General features: G+C 38.3%; 3 protein-coding genes across 9 annotated transcripts in view; 1 reads left to right on the forward strand and 2 right to left on the reverse strand.

The window, feature by feature from the left end:
• The window catches only part of plcg2 (phospholipase C, gamma 2), a 181,651-nt gene extending 170,573 nt beyond the window's left edge, over window positions 1-11,078 (reverse strand). For 2 of the 5 annotated variants that reach the window (XR_013282723.1, XR_013282722.1), the window contains exons 1-11: window positions 10,552-11,078; window positions 8,712-8,904; window positions 6,079-6,228; window positions 5,261-5,354; window positions 5,122-5,169; window positions 4,917-5,001; window positions 3,561-3,641; window positions 3,447-3,487; window positions 2,479-2,551; window positions 844-945; window positions 607-725 (exon numbers count right to left, since the gene is read on the reverse strand). Coding sequence is in view for 3 of the 5 variants with exons in the window: in XM_077515502.1 (XP_077371628.1) it covers window positions 607-725; window positions 844-945; window positions 2,479-2,551; window positions 3,447-3,487; window positions 3,561-3,641; window positions 4,917-5,001; window positions 5,122-5,169; window positions 5,261-5,354; window positions 6,079-6,228; window positions 8,712-8,895 (977 nt within the window). In the remaining 2 variants the exon portion in view is untranslated. The remainder of the gene's footprint in view (window positions 1-606; window positions 726-843; window positions 946-2,478; window positions 2,552-3,446; window positions 3,488-3,560; window positions 3,642-4,916; window positions 5,002-5,121; window positions 5,170-5,260; window positions 5,355-6,078; window positions 6,229-8,711; window positions 8,905-10,551) is intronic. The other 3 variants (XM_077515501.1, XM_077515500.1, XM_077515502.1) reach the window with 2 other exon arrangements.
• A 611-nt stretch (window positions 11,079-11,689) lies between these two features.
• On the reverse strand, window positions 11,690-17,915 carry meak7 (MTOR associated protein, eak-7 homolog). 2 transcript variants are annotated; one of them, XM_077515512.1, is made up of 7 exons: window positions 17,815-17,915; window positions 17,603-17,719; window positions 17,068-17,279; window positions 16,198-16,384; window positions 14,938-15,056; window positions 13,894-14,073; window positions 11,690-12,935 (listed from the first exon to the last, which is right to left on the reverse strand). In XM_077515512.1, the coding sequence occupies exons 2-7, from the start codon at window positions 17,667-17,669 to the stop codon at window positions 12,816-12,818; spliced, it is 885 nt and encodes a 294-aa protein (XP_077371638.1). In that variant the 5' UTR covers window positions 17,670-17,719; window positions 17,815-17,915; the 3' UTR covers window positions 11,690-12,815. The 2 variants fall into 2 exon arrangements, with proteins under 2 accessions (XP_077371638.1, XP_077371639.1); XM_077515513.1 differs by lacking the exon at window positions 17,815-17,915 and having other exon boundaries at window positions 17,068-17,274; window positions 17,603-17,713.
• The window catches only part of exoc3l1 (exocyst complex component 3-like 1), a 37,275-nt gene continuing 36,338 nt past the window's right edge, over window positions 17,901-18,837 (forward strand). The window contains exons 1-2 of one of the 2 annotated variants that reach the window (XM_077515505.1): window positions 17,901-18,096; window positions 18,257-18,369. In XM_077515505.1, coding sequence (XP_077371631.1) covers window positions 17,927-18,096; window positions 18,257-18,369 — 283 coding nt within the window. In that variant the 5' untranslated portion in view covers window positions 17,901-17,926. The remainder of the gene's footprint in view (window positions 18,097-18,256; window positions 18,370-18,837) is intronic. The other variant, XM_077515508.1, reaches the window with a different exon arrangement.

The following is an 18,837-nucleotide window of genomic DNA, read 5'->3' on the forward strand; positions in this document are numbered from 1 at the left end:
ATGGTTAACGCACATCCAAAATGGCATAAGTCAATCAACCACTGGACTGTGTAATCTGGAGTGACCCAGTCAGTTTTGACCTCATCTAACTGATTGAGATACTGTAGCATGACCTCAGGAGAGTGATTCGATTCATCCTCCCTGTTGTGCAGTTCTGATCTACAACTACATGATGTGTTTGGTTGAGAAGGTTCATCCATCTCTTACAGCCTAAAGATTCACACAGTTTTTCCACCCTGCGCTGGACCATTTATGCTGTGTTCAGTAAAAATCTGGAAACGTAATGATTTGTGTGAGGTTTCTATTTTTGTGACTTCAATGAAGGTAAGATCACATTTAATGACAAATGTATGCAAAAATACAGGTACTGTAATTTCAAAGGTTTCACACACTTTATGTGATCATACAATAAGCCCTACAAAGCCAGTATTTTAATCTTTGAACAAATTCAAAATAATGTATTTATAATTAGTGAAAGAATAATATTTGAGAGCCTTTATTTAATGTCAACCTAACCTTGCATAGCAACTGGATCTGTGAAAATAAATGTTAACTCCCATTTCTCTCTCTCTTACGTTAAGTGTGAGAGTGTGATGTCATACTGACGTGTTGTGGGATGAATTGATCCAGTAATGGGACAAAGGGTTGTTCATGTCTTGGTTGTTAATGTCTGATAGTTTATCATCCCACAGGCAGTTCTCCTTGGAAAACAGGAAGCTGAGGAACTACGAATGACACAGGAGAGACTCATAAAAATACAGTACAATGTAATGGATTTGAAAAATGAAACGATAAACAAGAATGATATAGAAGTGTTATTTTCTTGAACATGCGATAAAATACCTCACTGATTGTGAACTCAGGATCGTTGGTTTTTCTCATGGTGTCATCAATGAAAGTGGTCATCAACTCTCTAACCTTATTGAGATCACAAGCCCATGACTCCTTCATCAATAGAAAGCAACACAGACAATTTGTTTTATTTCATAGACGTCGTTATCTAGTACCTCATGGTTGTTACAAGTACACGACTTAATTTCATAGTAAAAAGGAAAGAAGGCAATTGTTTTTTCTTATGCCTCCATTGGGTGACAGGATTCGGCGTGCCTTCTGACAACAGAAGAACACGTCACTCTCGGCCTCCAATTTAGTGTACTCCTATTTGAATAATCTGTGCTTGTGTAACCTTAGTTCATGGTTTTTTTTTGTATTAGTTATTTTTTGGGTAGGTTCATTGTAAATATCTTAATTGTAAATACAGTTTTGCCTTTGGCATGTTTTCTTTTGTTTTGTTGTAATAAATTGTCTGAGATCCTGCCACTAGTGGAGGAGTTCAAGTATCTTGGGGTCTTGTTCACGAGTGAGGGCAGATTGGCGCGAGAGCTCGACAGGCGGATCAGTGCAGCATCTGCAGTGATGCGGACTCTGTATCGGTCCATCGTGGTGAAGAAAGAGTTGAGCCAAAAGGCGAAGCTCTCGATTTACCGGACGATCTACGTTCCGACCCTCACCTATGGTCACGAGCTGTGGCTCGTGACCGAATGAAAAAGATCCCGGATATAAGTGGCCGAAATGAGTTTCCTCCGCATGGTGTCCGCGTTCTCCCTTAGAGATAGGGTGAGAAGCTTGGTCATCCGGGAGGGACTCGGAGTCGAGCCGCTGCTCCTCTGCGTTGAGAGGAGCCAGCTGAGGTGGCTCAGGCCTCTGGTTCGGATGCCTCCTGGATGCCTCCCTGGAGAGGTGTTCCGGGCATGTCCCACCGGCGGGAGGCCCCGGGGAAGACCCAGGACACACTGGAGAGACTATATCTCTCGGCTGGCCTGGGAACGCCTTGGAATCCCGCCGGAGGAGCTGGTTGAAGTTGTTGGAGAGAGGGAGGTCTGGGTTTCCCTCCTAAAGCTGCTGCCCCCGCGACCCGACTTCTGATAAGTGGTAGTAAATGGATGGATGGATGGATGGATGGATGGATGGATGGATGGATGGATGGATGGATGGATGGATGGATGGATGGATGGAAAAAACTGTAAATTGAGTAAAGCTCTGACCTTTTTATTTGTTGCCACCTTGGGGACCAAGCGTGATACAGATTGCCCCAATGCACACAGAACACTTTGGGGGTGTTTGGGTACTTCTGTCATATTTGTCATATTTAATTAATTTGGAATTTTTAGTGCAACCTTCAAAGCGCTCACACATGATTTCTGAGTATATTGAAATTCCTGGTGGTAGGATTGGTTTAGGTCTCATGGTAAATAGTGGAAACTTCAGCATTTTTCAGAGGTTTTGGATTTACCAATTAAGACCTTGCTATTTGTCGACTGCATCGGACCGATTATAAATTATGTTAACCATTGACTGTCAAGCATTGAAGCATCAGAAATAAATGCCCATTCCTGAGGACATTAAAAGGAAAGTTGTTGGATGTGCGCAAAAAAAAATACATCTGCTGGAATCATGACTATTTTTAGGTTTACATACCTTCTGCTGGTAGATAAGAAATCGCTGGAAGTCATGAAGCAACACTACGGAGGCATCAGGTTTATCTGTATTGCTGAACAACACAAGAGAGTGTACATAGTCAAACAGAGAATACATACTATCAGTGGTCGTGTTGCTTTTATATTTGTTTAGATCAGGGGTCACCAACCTTTTTGAAACTAAGGGCTACTTTTGGGAACTGATGAACTCATTTGCTCCCAAAAGCGTATAAAAAATTATATTTTAAATATTGCCATGGTCCCAAAAATATATTTATACGTTTATGGATTTTATTTTTTATTTATTAATTTTTTTATGTTGGAGCATACAGAAAGCAGCCACTGACCTGAAGAGGATGCTTAAAGCAATGGTTGTTATTACAGAAAACGACCAGCAGGTGGCACGAGAGTATAAGAGATCAACGAGGGCCATGTTGCAAAAAGCTCTTTTTCTCAGTGTTTTAAGCAGATTTGTGAATAATGATGAAACTTTGCTATATTCTAATGCTAATTGCTGCCAAAAGGGAACAGATAGAAATATACTTTTTTTTCCTGATGAAAGATTTAATAGCAATAGTACACAATATTCTGTGGGCCTTGCAAAATCTGTCAAATCCAGTAAAACCACCGGGAGCTAAAGGGCTTGCTTGAGTGAGTGAAAATAGCTGCGAGTGAATGAGTTAATATGAAGGGCTAGCTACCAGTTTGACACGCACGCTGTGACAGACTGTATCAATACCCAATACATTTTTTTTCCTTAAATCTCTGCAAGTGTTTCCATTATTAAATGTTCACTTCTACAACATTCCTAGTATATAACAACGTCCCATCACCGGTGACCTACAGAATGGACCCATAGCCTATACATGTGGTCCTTGAGGACAACCAGGTGTCCAAGTGCACCATGTTGGTGATCCCTGATTTAGATGTGCCAGATATAGTTTTACTTGCTCTGAGACAGGTGCTTACCCTAAAATAAAAGCGCAATCCTTTTTGAATTCTTCAAGGACCTGAATGAAAATTAAATTTTGCATAAATATCTTGGAAAGTACATGCATGCAGAGAATATAAAAATCAACTTGCCTCATTTTGTTCAAACATTATCAGATTGTAAAATTTGTGAAACTGTTCAAAATCCAAACGATCATGTTTTGCTCCCACCTCCTGTAAAGGAAAAGGATAAATATGCATAAATCAATCCACTTTCTATATACACTGCTTATCCTCATTGGGGTCATGGCTGTGCTGGAGCCTACCCAAGTTGACTTTGGGTGAGTAGTGGGGTATACCCTGCACTGGTCGCCAGTCAATCACAGGGCACATATAGACAACCAACCATTCAAATTCACACATAAGAACAATTTACGGAATTGTATACAGAACGGCGTAGGACAGCTGAGTTACAAAAAACGGCCTAATCAATATCAAATCGATTTTCCTTTTGAAGCCCGATATTGATTCATAAAACCAGCAATCGATTACTTTATACATCTGTTTCCCATAAATTCTTAAGAAAATTGAATTTTTAAGGCCAATTTTTTTTTATTTGTATCTTCCTGTTTTCTTGAAATGTACTGTTCACATGAATTTAAAAGTATTTTCTTACGTTTATGAAAGACCTGAATTATTGCATTTTAGGACAATTCAGAATCTTTTTCATTTAAATTTACAATGATTGAATTACATTATGAACATATTTTCACCTCATGCTGATGCCAATGTATGTAACTTAAGAGATTCTAACATTAATTACTTTCATTAATAAACTAAATCATTTGACAATTACTGCCTCTGCAAAATTTACTTTGGAATTTAATATTTGTGAAGTTTATATCATGTCCTTGACATTTAAGAAGAATTGATGTGTCATAATTAATCGATATTAGACTGAATTGAAGTGAATTGAAATCAAATCGATACCCAGCCCTACGGTTTAGTAACATGTTAGATTTACTCTGTAACGTTTACTCTGTAACGTTTACTTCAGTAACGTTTGAGATAAAGGTAGTGCCATAAAAATGCCGTATGCCTACCTTTTGTATACAGTAGGGAGCAAAGGTTTGGGCATTAAAAGTTACAACTTTTATTGTTGTGCATAAACAAGCCGACAAAATATGGGAAAATCTCCAAAATGCATTAAATTACAGATGAGACATTCTTACTGTATAAACATGCCCAAAAAGTTCGGTTTGACAGTATTTGCAGCATTTACACTTTTAAAATAACAGAACATTTTAGAAACAAGTTGTGTGGACCAATGAGATTAAAATACAACTTTTGTCCTTGGCTTGTTTATGCACAATAATACTTGGCTGGTGTGCGCAAACTTTCCATCCCCACTATATATGGAGAAGGACATCACATCTTAAATCGTTTATATAGTATAGTTATCATTTGAAGTAAATGAAAAAGTTAAGAAAAGGCTAACAAAAAAAATACCAGGAATTTGTCTTTCAGCGAACGAACACTGGTGGGCTTGTAGTTGAGCAAAGGAAGAAGAGTCTTTAGCTCCTTCATGGATATGCTGTAAAGATCATATAACAGGACGGTCACATGCTAGTCATGGCTACTCTTGTACTGTAACTACAATTTGAGGAACCATTTCAATCAAGTAAATAAAGGGCAGAGAGAGGAGGAAGTGTACCTGTTTGTCTTTGTCTGGTTGACAGAATACATCTTTTTTCTGAGCCAGCTTGGAAAAAAATAAATAAAAATACTGTAATGTACTGAATTATGACATTGGCTACTGTGAAATATGGGTGTGTGTTTGTGTGTATAACTACCTCTCAATCAGAACTGGAGTAGGAGCATCCAGTGTTTCTTGAACTAACATTTCAAGTCCAATCAGCCATTTATACGCGTCATCCACAGAATCAGCTAGGGGGGGAAGGGAAGGGGGGTGGGGGGGCACAATAATAACCAAACTTATTAACAGTACAGTCACCCAAAGTCACTTTTTTTCTTCTTCTGCCCCCCGCCCCCATTTTCCCGTTATTCATAGAAAACGAATATTGAATGTTTATTAGCGATTTAAAAAAAAATAATTTTTAGGATTACATTTTTTCCCCCCAATACTTTTCAGTGGGAGTCTTATACGTGGACCCTATCCCCCACTTCCAAAAGAAAGCCTCATAAACAAATCACACGATCTTTGTACTGCCCCACAACTTCAACACTCATCACACAAAGATGTACATACATACCTAACCTATACATGCAATCATACTGTACTTGATCCAAAGATCCCGCCCAAATTGGGCGCAGGTTAAAATAAACTGATCTGGAAAAAGTAAAAAAAAGTTAAAAAAAAGTTTTAAAAAAAGTTAAAAAAAAAAAAAAAAAAAAGACTCAAATGGCTAGCAGCAACGCCATATTACATCCCACGTCATGAGGCGGACTCTTCAAGTGATAGCAACTAGACCAACGTATAGTGTATTTGAGGCAGCTTTCAATATCAGTCTAATTTGGCAATATCGATTCGGACTGCTTCGCCCAACAGATTAGATATAGTGCATCCTTATGCAGTATATATGGGAACCTCTGCACAAATGCACAAATCTACAAACATTTGATATCTCCAATATATAATATTCATACTCACCTCCCAGGCTTAAGGTGTTGAGAACAAACTGTGAGCCATAGAAGATGGTAAAACAAGTATTTTCATCATGTTTATCCTTGCCATCTTTTAACCGCTCAAAGTCTTTCGAATTTCTCCCTGGACGAACCTCTCGGATCTCAAATAGTTCCACTGAAAGACAGAAGGACACATTTCCAAGAGTCAGTCATAATAATTGTGTGACATGAGCAGTCACCCATCCATCCATCCATCCATTTTCTTGACCGCTTATTCCTCACAAGGGTCGCGGGGGCTGCTGGCGCCTATCTCAGCTGGCTCTGGGCAGTAGGCGGGGGACACCCTGGACTGGTTGCCAACCAATCGCAGGACACACAGAGACGAACAACCATCCACACTCACACGCACACCTAGGGACAATTCGGAGCGCCCAATTAACCTGCCATGCATGTCTTTGGAATGTGGGAGGAGACCGGAGTACCCGGAGAAGACCCACGCGGGCACTGGGAGAACATGCAAACTCCACCCAGGAAGGTCCGAGCCTGGACTCGAACCGGAGACATGAGCAGTCACATTTTAGCAAATAAAGCCTGTTAAAAGCAATAGCTTGAATTCTGTATGCAACTCTCACATCAAGGGGCCAAATCAATCTTGTCTAGGGCGTGACATTGATCATATGTACTGGTCTGTTCATGCATTCTTTCCATGGCTGTTTTCTTCCGTATTTCTGGTGTGTCGTCTTTTGCTTTTCAGCAGATGCAATAGCTACTAAGACATTTGCTTCAAAAAGTGCAGTTTTGCTTCCAAAGAGGTGTCCATCCTTTCTGAAATTTGTAGTAGCTAAAACAATTCCAGCACAGTTAAAAATACGCAAAAGTTGTTAAGAACAAAACCTTCCTGCTAACGATCATCTACTCAACTGGCAGGTAAACATCTCAACCAGTGCCAGCCCAAGCCTCCATGGGGCCCTAAGCAAAATTTGATTTTGGGGCCCCCTATCACTCCCAATAATAGTGATTATTGGTCATCTACACGATAAACTTATTTCATGTTCTAGTCTTTCATTATGAACACCATTGTAAAGCTATATGTGAAAATTGTTGTTATTAGCTTGCAATCCACAATGATTAAGGCCACCAAAGTAGACAACTGGTTTGCAAACTTGCAGACAAATCTTGCAGGCAAATTCAGCACATCCCCCTTCTGGCCACATAGAGCCCCAAAGAGAAATTTGTCATGTTTTAATCTGAAATGTTAGCAAATTCAGCAACACGATCAGCCTGGGACTGATTTACACTGGTACAGTATTAAGATGGACACAGAATGTCATCTAGGCCAAACAACATAATTAAATAAGTCAGTTGTTTATTGTAAACACATTTTTATTTATTATGTTTTGAATAAAATACAATAGAAATTTTTCAAAAAGACATCAAATGCATAAAGAAATACCAAACATACTTAAATATTGATATTAATGAACAGAAATACGTGAAACAAGAAAATAATGTTATTTAAATAAAATTGTTTAACTCATTCACTCCCAGCCATTTTCACAGAAGCAATCCGGTTCGCTCCCGGCTGTTTTACTGAATTTTGACTGATTTTGCAAGGCCCACAGAATATTGTGTTCTCTTGCTAAAAAAGCATGGAACCTATCAAAAGAAAGATTAGAGTCTCTCCTTTCATCATGATAAAAAAGTATGTTTCTATCTGTTTCCATTTTGCAGCAATTAGCATTAGAAGAGAGCTTCATCAAGAGTTTCATCAGTTTTCACAAATCTTAAAATTCGTAGTAATTTAGCTTTTTTTTTGTAGATGGCCCTGGTTGATCTCCTTGGCTCTGCTGCCACCTGCTGGCCGTTTGTGTAATAACTACGACTTCTGCAACTGTTCTTTGCAGTTGAGAGGCTGCAACAAAGCCTTCTGTATGCTCGAGCATTAAAAAAAGAAAAGAAAAAGAAAAACGTATAAACATTTAAAACATTTAAAAAAAAAATACATTTACACGTTAATGGGAGCAAATGAGTTTTAATTAAAAAATATATATTTTGGTAATTCTATCAGAAATTATGTATATGTAAAAATGTAAAGAACTTTAAATTAAAAAGGGTAGAAATAATCCACAGCAATCCAAATATTTGGCTCTCTATTCAGGATTATTCTTTTCTGTGGGAGTGGTATGGTACGTGCCTCGACGGGAGTGAAAATACACTCCCATGTCACCCTCAAATACAGCATGGCTGCAGCCACGGATGCAGACACAGGTTAAGGACTAGCATGAGCAATGTGTAGCGCAGAGAGAGGGGGGGGGGGGGGGGGAGAGAGAGAGAGAGAGAGAGAGAGAACTACACTGTCAATTTATTTTCTCCAGAAACAAACATTTGACAGTATCTCTGCACTCCTCTCGGAGACCCTTAATGGTCACTGACACCCTAAGCAGCCGCATAGTTCGCTTAATTATGCCTTGGGCCGGCCCTGATCTCAAGCTGTTAAGTAGAAACAAACACCTGTGGATAAAGCCAAACTGTTTCATGGGTTTTACTGTCAGAACCTGGATTCCCCAACCTTGATGACAACATGGTAGCATTTTGAAAAACTTTTGACTGTTAAGAACAAGTACAGTATTACAGCTAATATAATGACAAAGTACTTACGGACACCATCAGTCTTCTCAGCGGTGCGTGTCCAGGCCACCTGACGCGTTTCCATAATTACTTGAACAGTGAGCCTCTCTGCCTTTTGTCTGAAGACTGTCATGACCATGCCCATCTCCATTTCCCGTTTGATCATACTCTTCCTGTACTCAGTCATTTCTCCCTGCTGCCCCCAATGTGCCATCTCTCCAGCCTTGGAGGAACAAGAGGGACATAAACAGTTCGACCAAGACAGGTGATCACAGAGATCCTGCTTATAAAACTAGTTTGAAGTTGAAGTTTGAAGTTTATTGAACATATGCATATATACACGTATAATTATATAAACACATAAAGTTAAAAGTAAAAAAAATAAAAGAAACATCCTATAAATATCTATGTATATGTTCAAGGGAGTAGGAAGAAGTTGAAAACTTATCCAGTCCTACCCCTTATTCTTCATATCCTATCACTTATTTATAATAAATTACATTTTTAATAAAAGAAAATATAATGCTACTCGTATAAAAAAATAAAATAAAAATAAAAATAAAAATACACAATAGTAACACACATATATACAAATTTCATTACACTCATATTAATACATCAAAGAAAAATAAGTAAATGAATAAATCATTTCTACAATCTTCTTAACTCATATCTGATTTAAATAATAATATTGAACTTTACTTTTAAACATTCTTTTAAATTCAACAATAAAATTCAATAAAACTAGTCATTACTGACATAGTGTATTCAAGCATTTGTGTACCATATTGTTTACTTGTTAGATGTGCAACATTCAAAGCTTTGAGAAGTACAAGGTTTTACAAAATGTGGTCATATGCACCATGTTGTAGCTCACTTTTTCTAATACAGCAGTACTGTATACAGTAGGCTATACATTTGAACTTTGCCATGCAATGGCCAAAGACGAAACAAATAGTGTTTTGTTTTCCTTTTGCATTGTGTTTCTGCTACTATGTGAAGCATTTGGTCCCCTCACCCTTGATTATTCTGGCTTTTTTTTATGTGCACTTCCAGTCTGTACACTTTCAAGTTTGGCTCTGACTCTAATTTCAAAACGTAAAGTGTGTTTTCCCATAATTCTATTCTTCACTTATACACCCATGGCTTACACAACAATGGCAGACAAAAGCAAATTGTTTCAACACAATAATTCTAAAATCGTGCTCATAGGTTTTCAATATACCCAGGCATATTTTTTAAGATGTGTAGCATTAAAGAAAACCTGAGTCAAATTTAAATTATACGGCATTTCAGAATAAAACATAAGAAATAAATAACAATCTGATGGCCCCCGTTGTTATTTACCAAAATTTGCTGATAAAGTAATTCACAAATTTTGCCAAATCTTGAAAGGTTCTGAGCACAGCTGAGTATTCTAACGGGGAGCTGCACCTGCCAAAGCTATTTGACAGAACAAGTGTCTACGTTTTTACGAAGGCGAGACTTTTTCGAGCGACAACACAAGTCTCCTTTCACAGCTACATCGTTGAAACAGGAAATGCAAATAGCTAACTTAATGATACATTACTTAGTTGGCCCAATGAGGTTACAGGGCGAGATTGTGTAAGGTCTTGCCTCGAAACGCTTCGAAATTAAACTTTTAGTCGTCATCTTGTCTGTTTCTCCACCCGCAGCCCCTGAATTTATAGCATTGCAAAGTTAAATCAAGAGGAAATGACCAACGCAACCGTCTTTCAATGTTGGCCATTGTCAGCTTGATCATGCTGTATTGTCTCGACGGTGCCAAAAAAAAAAAAAAACTTCCTCCTCTCTCTTCGCGCATTTAACGCGACGCTCTCACAAATAGGCATTTGAGTTGTATTCTTACCTCGCACGTACCCGATCCTTTAGACGGCACACAGTAATATATGTCCTCCAATTATTTAATCATCTTTTCAACAATTGTCAAATGAAGCTCCGAGCGACAGCGTGTGTGTTGACAATGACAGGCACAAGGGCTGTTAGTTCCTCTATCTGAGTGTACAAGGAAGTGAAGTCAACTTGCAATACTATAGCTACATAAGACTAGATTGAAAAAAAAGAAAGAAAAAATAAACTAGAAAATAAAAGAAAGAAAAAGTCTGGAAGCAAGGGCGATAGCTGCAAAATACCAGTGTTCAGTGTGTCTTGTTAACTCCTACTGCAAATTACTTTTGACAAAGATACAGTTCTATAGTATTCCATCTCAATCAACCAATCAGAAAAAAATGACTCGTTCACAGTACAGAAATCCCACGCGCTCTCTCTCTCTCTCTCTCTCTCTCTCTCTCTCTATCTCTCTCTCCTGTTCCTTCATTTGTCTCAACAAATTAAAAAGGACACATTATAGAAAACTGACTTTCTAACTGTATACAAATTGTTAGATCTCTGAATTTCTTGGCTAACTGTTACTATAGGTTCAATAGCAACAGGACTTTCACGTAACAAATGGCCACCCCGAGATGGATAAAAAAAAAAGGGTGGATTTTGTTGTTGCACAAACACCATCACAATACTGTGCTGACTTGAGACTATGAGCGGGTGCATAGAGAACTTTTCTTTTCTTTTTTAAGTTGCGCTCCCCTTTAATAAGACGAATCACTGTTGGAAGAAGTGGGTCCTCCTCAAAAGCCGCTTGCCTATGCAGAACTCTCCATAGCAACGCCTGCAGGAAGGTGGCCCACCCCAGTCAATCGGTGCAGAATCTGAACCTACACCAGCATCACATGTACAAAGAAGCAATGCCCAAAAGAGCCATAGGAGCATAAAGAACACATGGGGGCAGTCTCGTCACAAAGACAGGACCAGAGGGGAATAGGCAAAAATTGTCGTAAAGTAGGAGTACCGTTACAAGTATTGTTTTATTTTTAAATAAATAAATAAATAAATAAACAAACAAACAAATATGGCTCATCATCATGTAAAGGTTAAGACTTTAGAGTGAGAGTAAACAAGTATTCCATGGTGGAATAAAACTACTCAACTACTAACTGGTCAGTAACTTCTGATTTATTTATTTTTAAATCAGAGCATGAACATCAACAGAAAAAAAATATAAATAACTTCAGATATTGGCCAATCAGTATCACTAAGTCCAACTAAAACGATAATAAATTAAGTCTATAAAATAACATAGAAGGTTCACCACAAGAAATGGTCTTAAATTAACTTTCCTTTATATACTTGTGAATTAGCACAACAGGTTCACAGGAAGACAGTGTATAAAGTCAATGAATGTGTGGCAAGGGGAGTTCTGACGCTTCTGTCACACTTTTACTCAGTACATGAGTCACTTTGAAAGCTGTGGGTGAATACCAACGCTCTTAATTGCAATGTTCTTATCTCCTCACTCCTCACGCCTTGAACATGACATAATTGAAATTCTTTCTCATTGCACCATATTAGGGAGCATATCTGTTATCCAACTGCCTTTTTTTTTTTTTTTACCAATACCAATACAGTACTGTTAATTTATGCAGCAGTGGCATAACCCTTGAATTGGAAGCTGGTCTCAAATTTGTTAAGAACTGTGTATCTTCACTAATGGTATTTAAAAATGAGGATGCATCCTGTATGTAATCTATAGGTTACGTTCTCACTGTGAAAAGTGGTCCAGCTGGATAGAGCACACACTTCTGCCGAGCTATGCGGAAAAGGACTCCCCAGCATGAACCAACCCACTGGGACAAAGGCTGGCTTATTTGCATGAGATGGCTAGCCGCTTAAACAGCTTGATTAAGCTTCACTTAAGCTTGATTTTGCTTTCTACATGTGTATATCCTTGAGGTGTTTTGACAAAAGTAAGTCAAGGACATGCTATTAAGACTGGGTCATCTTCAACCATTGCCTTGCAGTGTGAACACGGTCTACGTATGTTTGTATGACTACATATAGATGGTACTGCATCCACTTACAACATACAGTACAAGCTACTTAGACACTGTCAGGCTTTGCTTTCTTAGTTGACCACAATAACAGGATGGGAAGATGTGGAATCACCGTTTAAAGGTAGATTAACATACTGCAGATGATGACAAATTTCTGATTTGCACCAGCCCTAGCTTTACGGTACCCAGGGCCCAGCTAAATTGACCAGTTTGACCCTTATTGCTTCTAGTCCTCATCTGGCTCACGAAGACCCTGACTATGCAATTTTTTGCCTGTCATCTCCATCATGGCCTGGACCTCTGGATCCATGTCCAAGACACTCCTCTTACCCTCACCTTCCTCACCCTGAAACAGAAAATAAAAACAACAGGATTACCTGTACTGGTATTTGTTTGTTTTAGAGGTTGGAAATGGAAACAGACAACTGATGATGGTGATCAGAGAAGTACAGTATATTAATAAGCCTAGCACACAAAAATTTGTATGGTACTATGCGTCTACTATGTTCTACTTCATACAATGCATAATATACTAGATGGAAGATGTCTGTTTGCACTGAAATGCTAGTTTACATCTGCACAAAACACAAAAATTAGTACTGAGTTAAGTTTCAAAAGTACAAAAGTAATATTAAAAAAAAGAACACTTACAATACTTAGAAAAATATAATACAGTAACTTTTTGACAGTGACTTTTGGAAAATAAAGGAAACAACAACAACTGAAAACAGCACAGCATAGTTTATACACGCATTAATATCTAATTATGCGATATCTTTTCCCATAATAATCTGCTCAAATAAGTATAGTTAGCAATTATATAAAATCATCTTACCTATAACAATAAACATAAACAGATGTACTACAATAAGCTAATTCCTTTAATCACCAGTTGATTAGCCAAGATTAGCCAATTTTTTCGTTAATTTTAGAGAATACAGCTAATGATTTTAATAATTATGTGGATTTCTTTTTTTTTTATTGCTCAATTAATAGGATTCAAACATATAGTTTTCATTATACATGATACTTTATTCAAAAGAGGACAGGCTAAAAGTGGTATATTTGAGGTACATTGGCCGTTAGATAAAGAGAATTATTTGGAGTTAGAGATTATTTCCATTTAAAACGAGTGAGGGGTAAAGAGTCTGTCCAGACCAGCAAAAACAGTATCATGTTTAATTGATTTGTTTGTTATTGGCATTATTTCTGTGGTACATTCTATTTTTATTTTCTGTCATGGCTGCAAAAAAAAAAAAAAAAAAGATAGCATTTGTCTTCCGATCATGATGAAACTCATTTACCTCCTCTGGATCCGAGGGCTTTCCTACTGCCCATACTTCCATTGAGTCCAAAATAAAGTCCTCGTCCCTTGAGAGTTGAGGGCTTCCAAAGGTTGTACACTTTGGCCGTGCACGGCTGTGACCTTGCCCAAAATCACTATCCAACCATAGTCCAAAGTAACCGTGCTGACCGCCCATGCCCTGATTAAAAAATAAAAAAAAATAAAAAATAAAAATAAAAGAAACCAGAAAGAATGACCAAGACACATTTTAAAGTGGAAGTCAACACCCCCCAAAAAAATTCTTGACAATAATATGTTCTAATATGCAGCCCCACTAGTCTAAATACGGTATTCTGGTTAATATTGCCTTAGTGTAATATTAGTTAAGCCGCAAAATCCAGCAGTTTTTATCAATATCAGAAGGCAGCCATTTTGCAACAAACTGTCGAGTGAAAATGACCAATCACAGCTCAGTTTCAGAGGAAAGGTGAGCTGTAATTGGTCGTTGCCTGAGCAGCGAGCAACTGTGATGTCATTGTCAGTCACCAAGTGGCAAAATGGCCGCCCCCTGAAATGATAAAAAAAGGCTGGATTTTGCCACTTAACTCATATTTCACAAATGTAATATTAATCAGAATGGTATGTTTAGACAAGTGAGGTCACATATAACATATTATTGTTAATAAATGTTTAAGGTTTACTTTCGCTTTAAATACTTTATGCAATTGAATTGTTAAAACAAATAAAGCATGACTGAGGTTTGAGCAAAGAAAGATTTACGACAGTAAAAAAAAAAATTAAGAAGGACCCTGTTGGAAATTATACACATGCACACTGAACGTCAAAATGATTAGCACCCTTCACATCATCATCCAAAGTTTTTAATAGTTCACAAGAACAAAGGCAACACCTGCATGAAACCACATTTTGTTATTATTTAACAGATACGTTCTCATAAACTAAGGGGACATTTTGGTCATGTTCACCAAGTCTGTATCCCAAATTAGTAGCCCCAATCAAGTTATACTTGTACGACAGTGTGTGCTGTCAGGTTTTGTCTCACCAGTCCGTTGGGCATGGTCTGCTGATTCTGGTTGAGGTACATAAAGTGTTGGTTGTAACCCGTAGCTGTATAAACGCTCAGTCTGGGGAACACAGAGAACAGGAAACATCTGGAGTCACCTGCACAAGCACCAACACATACACACACAACACAAAGACACAATGAAGATTATGGCAGGAAGGCCAAAAGACTGTCCAACAATATTCAAATTATTGCACAATAAATTCTTTTAATTTTTCATTTTTATCAGCTTTACCACAGTTTTGTTACTGCCCTTAGTTGTCCTGACTGTGTTTTGTTTGTGGCAAATGTCTGATGTTTGGTTTTATTTGACTTAATTTGAACTGATGCAAGATGCAATCGGCATGTAACTACAGTGTTTTTGTTTTATTTGAACTGATGAAATCAGCATGAAATCAGCGGCTAGTTCCAACTGGTCAGAAGCTATGTGGTGTCAGGAATGTTTAATATCTTTCAACTAGTAAGAAGCTATGTGATATCAGAAGCTATGTGATGTTAGGAATCTTTATCGGCATGTAACTATGTGATGTCAGGAATCTTTAATCGCTTTATCTGGTCAACAGCCAATCAGATAATTCTATGTCAGTCCTGTTAGCCATATGTCTGGCCACAGCCAATCGGATCCATTCGCTGTCTAAGTCTGACAGAGAAGTGTGTCTCTGCTGATTTAATCATCTGTCCAGCTAGCCACTTGCTCCTCTGTTCCTTGATGCCTTCTCATTGTTTCTGGTCTAGTCAAGATAGTTCCTTGAATCCTCGCCTTTTGATGTTTTGCGAGTAAAGTGTTAAACTCTTATTTGTGTCTGCGTTTTTGGGATCCAACCCCAGAACATAACACTAGTGAAATATGATTTTATCATTTTGACCACAAATGGTGTCAATGATTTTTCAAGTCTTCTTTTTTTTTGGGTTCTAAATCAAAATTTTGATCCCCTAAAATATATCCATCCATCCATTTTCTACTGCTTATCCAGAGATTGGTCGCGGGGGCAGCAGCTTTAGCACGTGCACCCAGACTTCCCTCTCCGCAGCCACTTCAACTCTCCCAGGGGAATCCCAAGGCGTTCCCAAGCCTGCCGGTGGGATATGCCAGGATCGCCACTTTTTTTTTTTTCTTCAATTGAATTGTAAAATTGTGCAGGTCACATAGCGACCAAGGACAATGTCACTGAGGTTTTCATTTTTGCTTCTATAAATAATTGTGCAATACATTAACAATCAGAGAGATCCGCTTCTCACCCTGGAATTGCGGTTTCACTTCCCAGCTGAGGGAGGCAAAACCCCCAAAAACATGCCCCTTCGTGTCTTTGATGAGTAGCAAGGTGGGCCCACACTTGGTGAGACCTGCCATCATCCTTGTGAAGCTCTCGCCATGCAGCCGTGTGGAAAACACAAGTCTCCAGGGTGCATTATATCTGTCAGGCAGCTGCAAAGTTGAAACATTTGCATGGGATGAAGTGATATGACACAATCACAACACTATTATTGTGCATAAAAATATTGATTAAAATTATTGGTATTGTCACAATATTACTTAAATAAATACAAACAGGTGGAAAACAAGCACACAAAAAAATCACAGATACATTTATAGCACCAAAATTATTGCAACACATTACTGTATTTTTTTAACACAAAACATGAAATCAATAACCTTCTTTATTGGTTGTTTCAACATTAGAAATTGTAAAAAGCAAAGACTAACGTTCATTTTTATTCATAGACCTACAAGATCTATGAGAAGACAGTGATATACGGAACACGCTTGCTTTCTTCAAATATAATTTTTTTTTTTGTTTTAGTCAATTTCACGCTAGCAATTTAAACCTCCAGAAAATGACTGCACATCAGATTGTTGCCCGGGTTTAACCGTCAGTTAAAGACTTAGACTTGACTTTATTGATCCCTTTGGGATGGCTCCCTCTGGGAAATTTACATGTCCAGCAGCAATGAGAACAGATAATAAAATAAAAAATAATTTAATCAATCAATAAATAATTAGTCATATAAATAAATAAAACTGAATATATCTGCACTCAAAATCAAGTGGCTCGATTCAGACTCGGGTGCAAAGAAATGTGATTAGGACAACCCAAGTCAGACACTAACCTGCGGAGCAAGAAACATGAGGGTGGGAATATCCAACAGACACTGTAGATCTTTCCAGGGTGTCTCTTTACAAGGAGGCAACAGAGGCTGGATTGGCCGAACACTTGGCCAAACTTTTAGTCCTTCAGCTATCAACATCTCCAGGAACAAAGATATTTGGGGTACTCTAAAGATCCAGTCCTCCAAACAGGCAACATCATAGCCTCCCTGTTCTTTAAAAAAAAAATGAAAGCAAATATTTTCATCACAATCAACTCTACTTTTTTCATAAAACACTTTTAAAAATAACACTAATTGCAGCTGAAAAAAAAAAGTGCATGGTTAAAGATCGGAAATGAAACATAAGACAATAATAAAAAAAAAAAAATGTATTGATGATAAAAACAACAATAATAAATGTTCATTTCGAATTAAAATAATATGTATATGTTATATTAAAAACAAAACCAGTATGTATCTTACACTACTGCAGCACATCGACTTTGTCTTTAGAATCACAAGAATAACATACTGTACATTTGCCAGTTGAGTTTACCTGTGGGTTTCAGTTCTGAACACATCTGCTCTGCCAAGAGTTTGCCACACTGAGACCCATCACCCATTTTGTCTGGTTTCCATCCCTGAAGGAGTCCTTTGGAGACCAGAATCTGAACTACAGCGGAGATCAGGTCTTGTAAGAACTATGAAAAGAAAGCATGTCTAAGATCAATATGAAAATAATTCTAATTCAACTGACCCTTTTCTCACCTCTGTTACTTGCTCATAGGTGACAACCTTGGAGCATGCTTCACCCCGGGACATAGCCATAACAAGAGGCGCTCGTTCTTCTGCAGTACCCTTCAAGGTGTCTGCAAGGAAGATGACTAATTGCTCGCGACACACTCCTGAAGTGGCAGATGTACTGACTTTGCCAGCTGCTGGGGTTCCTAAATCAATACTACGCATGCACTGGTATGATCTCCTGACCATGGAATCTGGTGCCACCATGCACATAGAGGACTGGAAAAACAGAACGGTCAGCTTTTCAATGTGAATATACAGTATCTATATTTTTCATATTAATGCAATGCTATGGTGACTAAGACTTAGAAATATTTTGTTTATTTGGGAGATTTGAATCATATGGATACCTGCACCATTTCAAAGGTGAGAGTGTTTCCTGCTGATGTTTTCTTTTGTGCTCCTGCAGGGATCGCAGCATTGTCCTGAAGACGGCCAAACACGCCTTCAATCACTGGCCGATCTTCAGGACGGAAGCGGGACAGTCGCTTCTGCACCACCACACTATCAGTGTTGCCCATGGTATGTCACATTCGTTGCATCGTGCTTGTGCTAGTTACAAAAATATTTTTTGTGAGTCTCATTTGCAAGTTTCGTGGTCGTCAGTCCTCTGATTACATGTTAGCTTCCAACAAGATCATCCTCAGGGCGCATGAAATTAAGACAAGAAAGTTCCTGAGACAACTCAGATAAGATGGCGGTTTGAGAACGACTTCTGGATCACACTCGACAGCATCCAGTAGAAAAGGGCAGGGAATGTTTCAAACAATACGAGACACACAGTCACGGACACAATTTGCCCGATAGCAGCTGACTGTCACCTCGAATTACCAGTGAGACACATAACTTCCGGGCACTGCGAACGTGACACAAATACTAGCCGGTAATTGGTCAAATGACGACTAGCTTTTTCGTGATTGGTCAATGAAGACAGTATAGGCGGGGGAGATTACTTTAAAAGAACGTCTTCTTTGTAAATGTTCGCTTTTA

Source organism: Festucalex cinctus, chromosome 3, assembly GCF_051991245.1.
Source record: "Festucalex cinctus isolate MCC-2025b chromosome 3, RoL_Fcin_1.0, whole genome shotgun sequence".
In the NCBI taxonomy this organism is placed as follows: Eukaryota; Metazoa; Chordata; class Actinopteri; order Syngnathiformes; family Syngnathidae; genus Festucalex; species Festucalex cinctus.

Bases quoted from the DNA above. Each gene is read 5' to 3' on its own strand.
- meak7 (XM_077515512.1), bottom strand. From the start codon at position 17,669: ATGGGTGATGGGTCTCAGTGTGGCAAACTCTTGGCAGAGCAGATGTGT. The intron at 15,057-16,197 runs GTGAGAAGCGGA...GTGCTTGTGCAG, and splicing joins AGTGAAACCGCAATTCCAGG to GTGACTCCAGATGTTTCCTG. The intron at 14,074-14,937 runs GTGAGACAAAAC...TTTTTTAATCAG, and splicing joins AGACCATGCCCAACGGACTG to GGCATGGGCGGTCAGCACGG.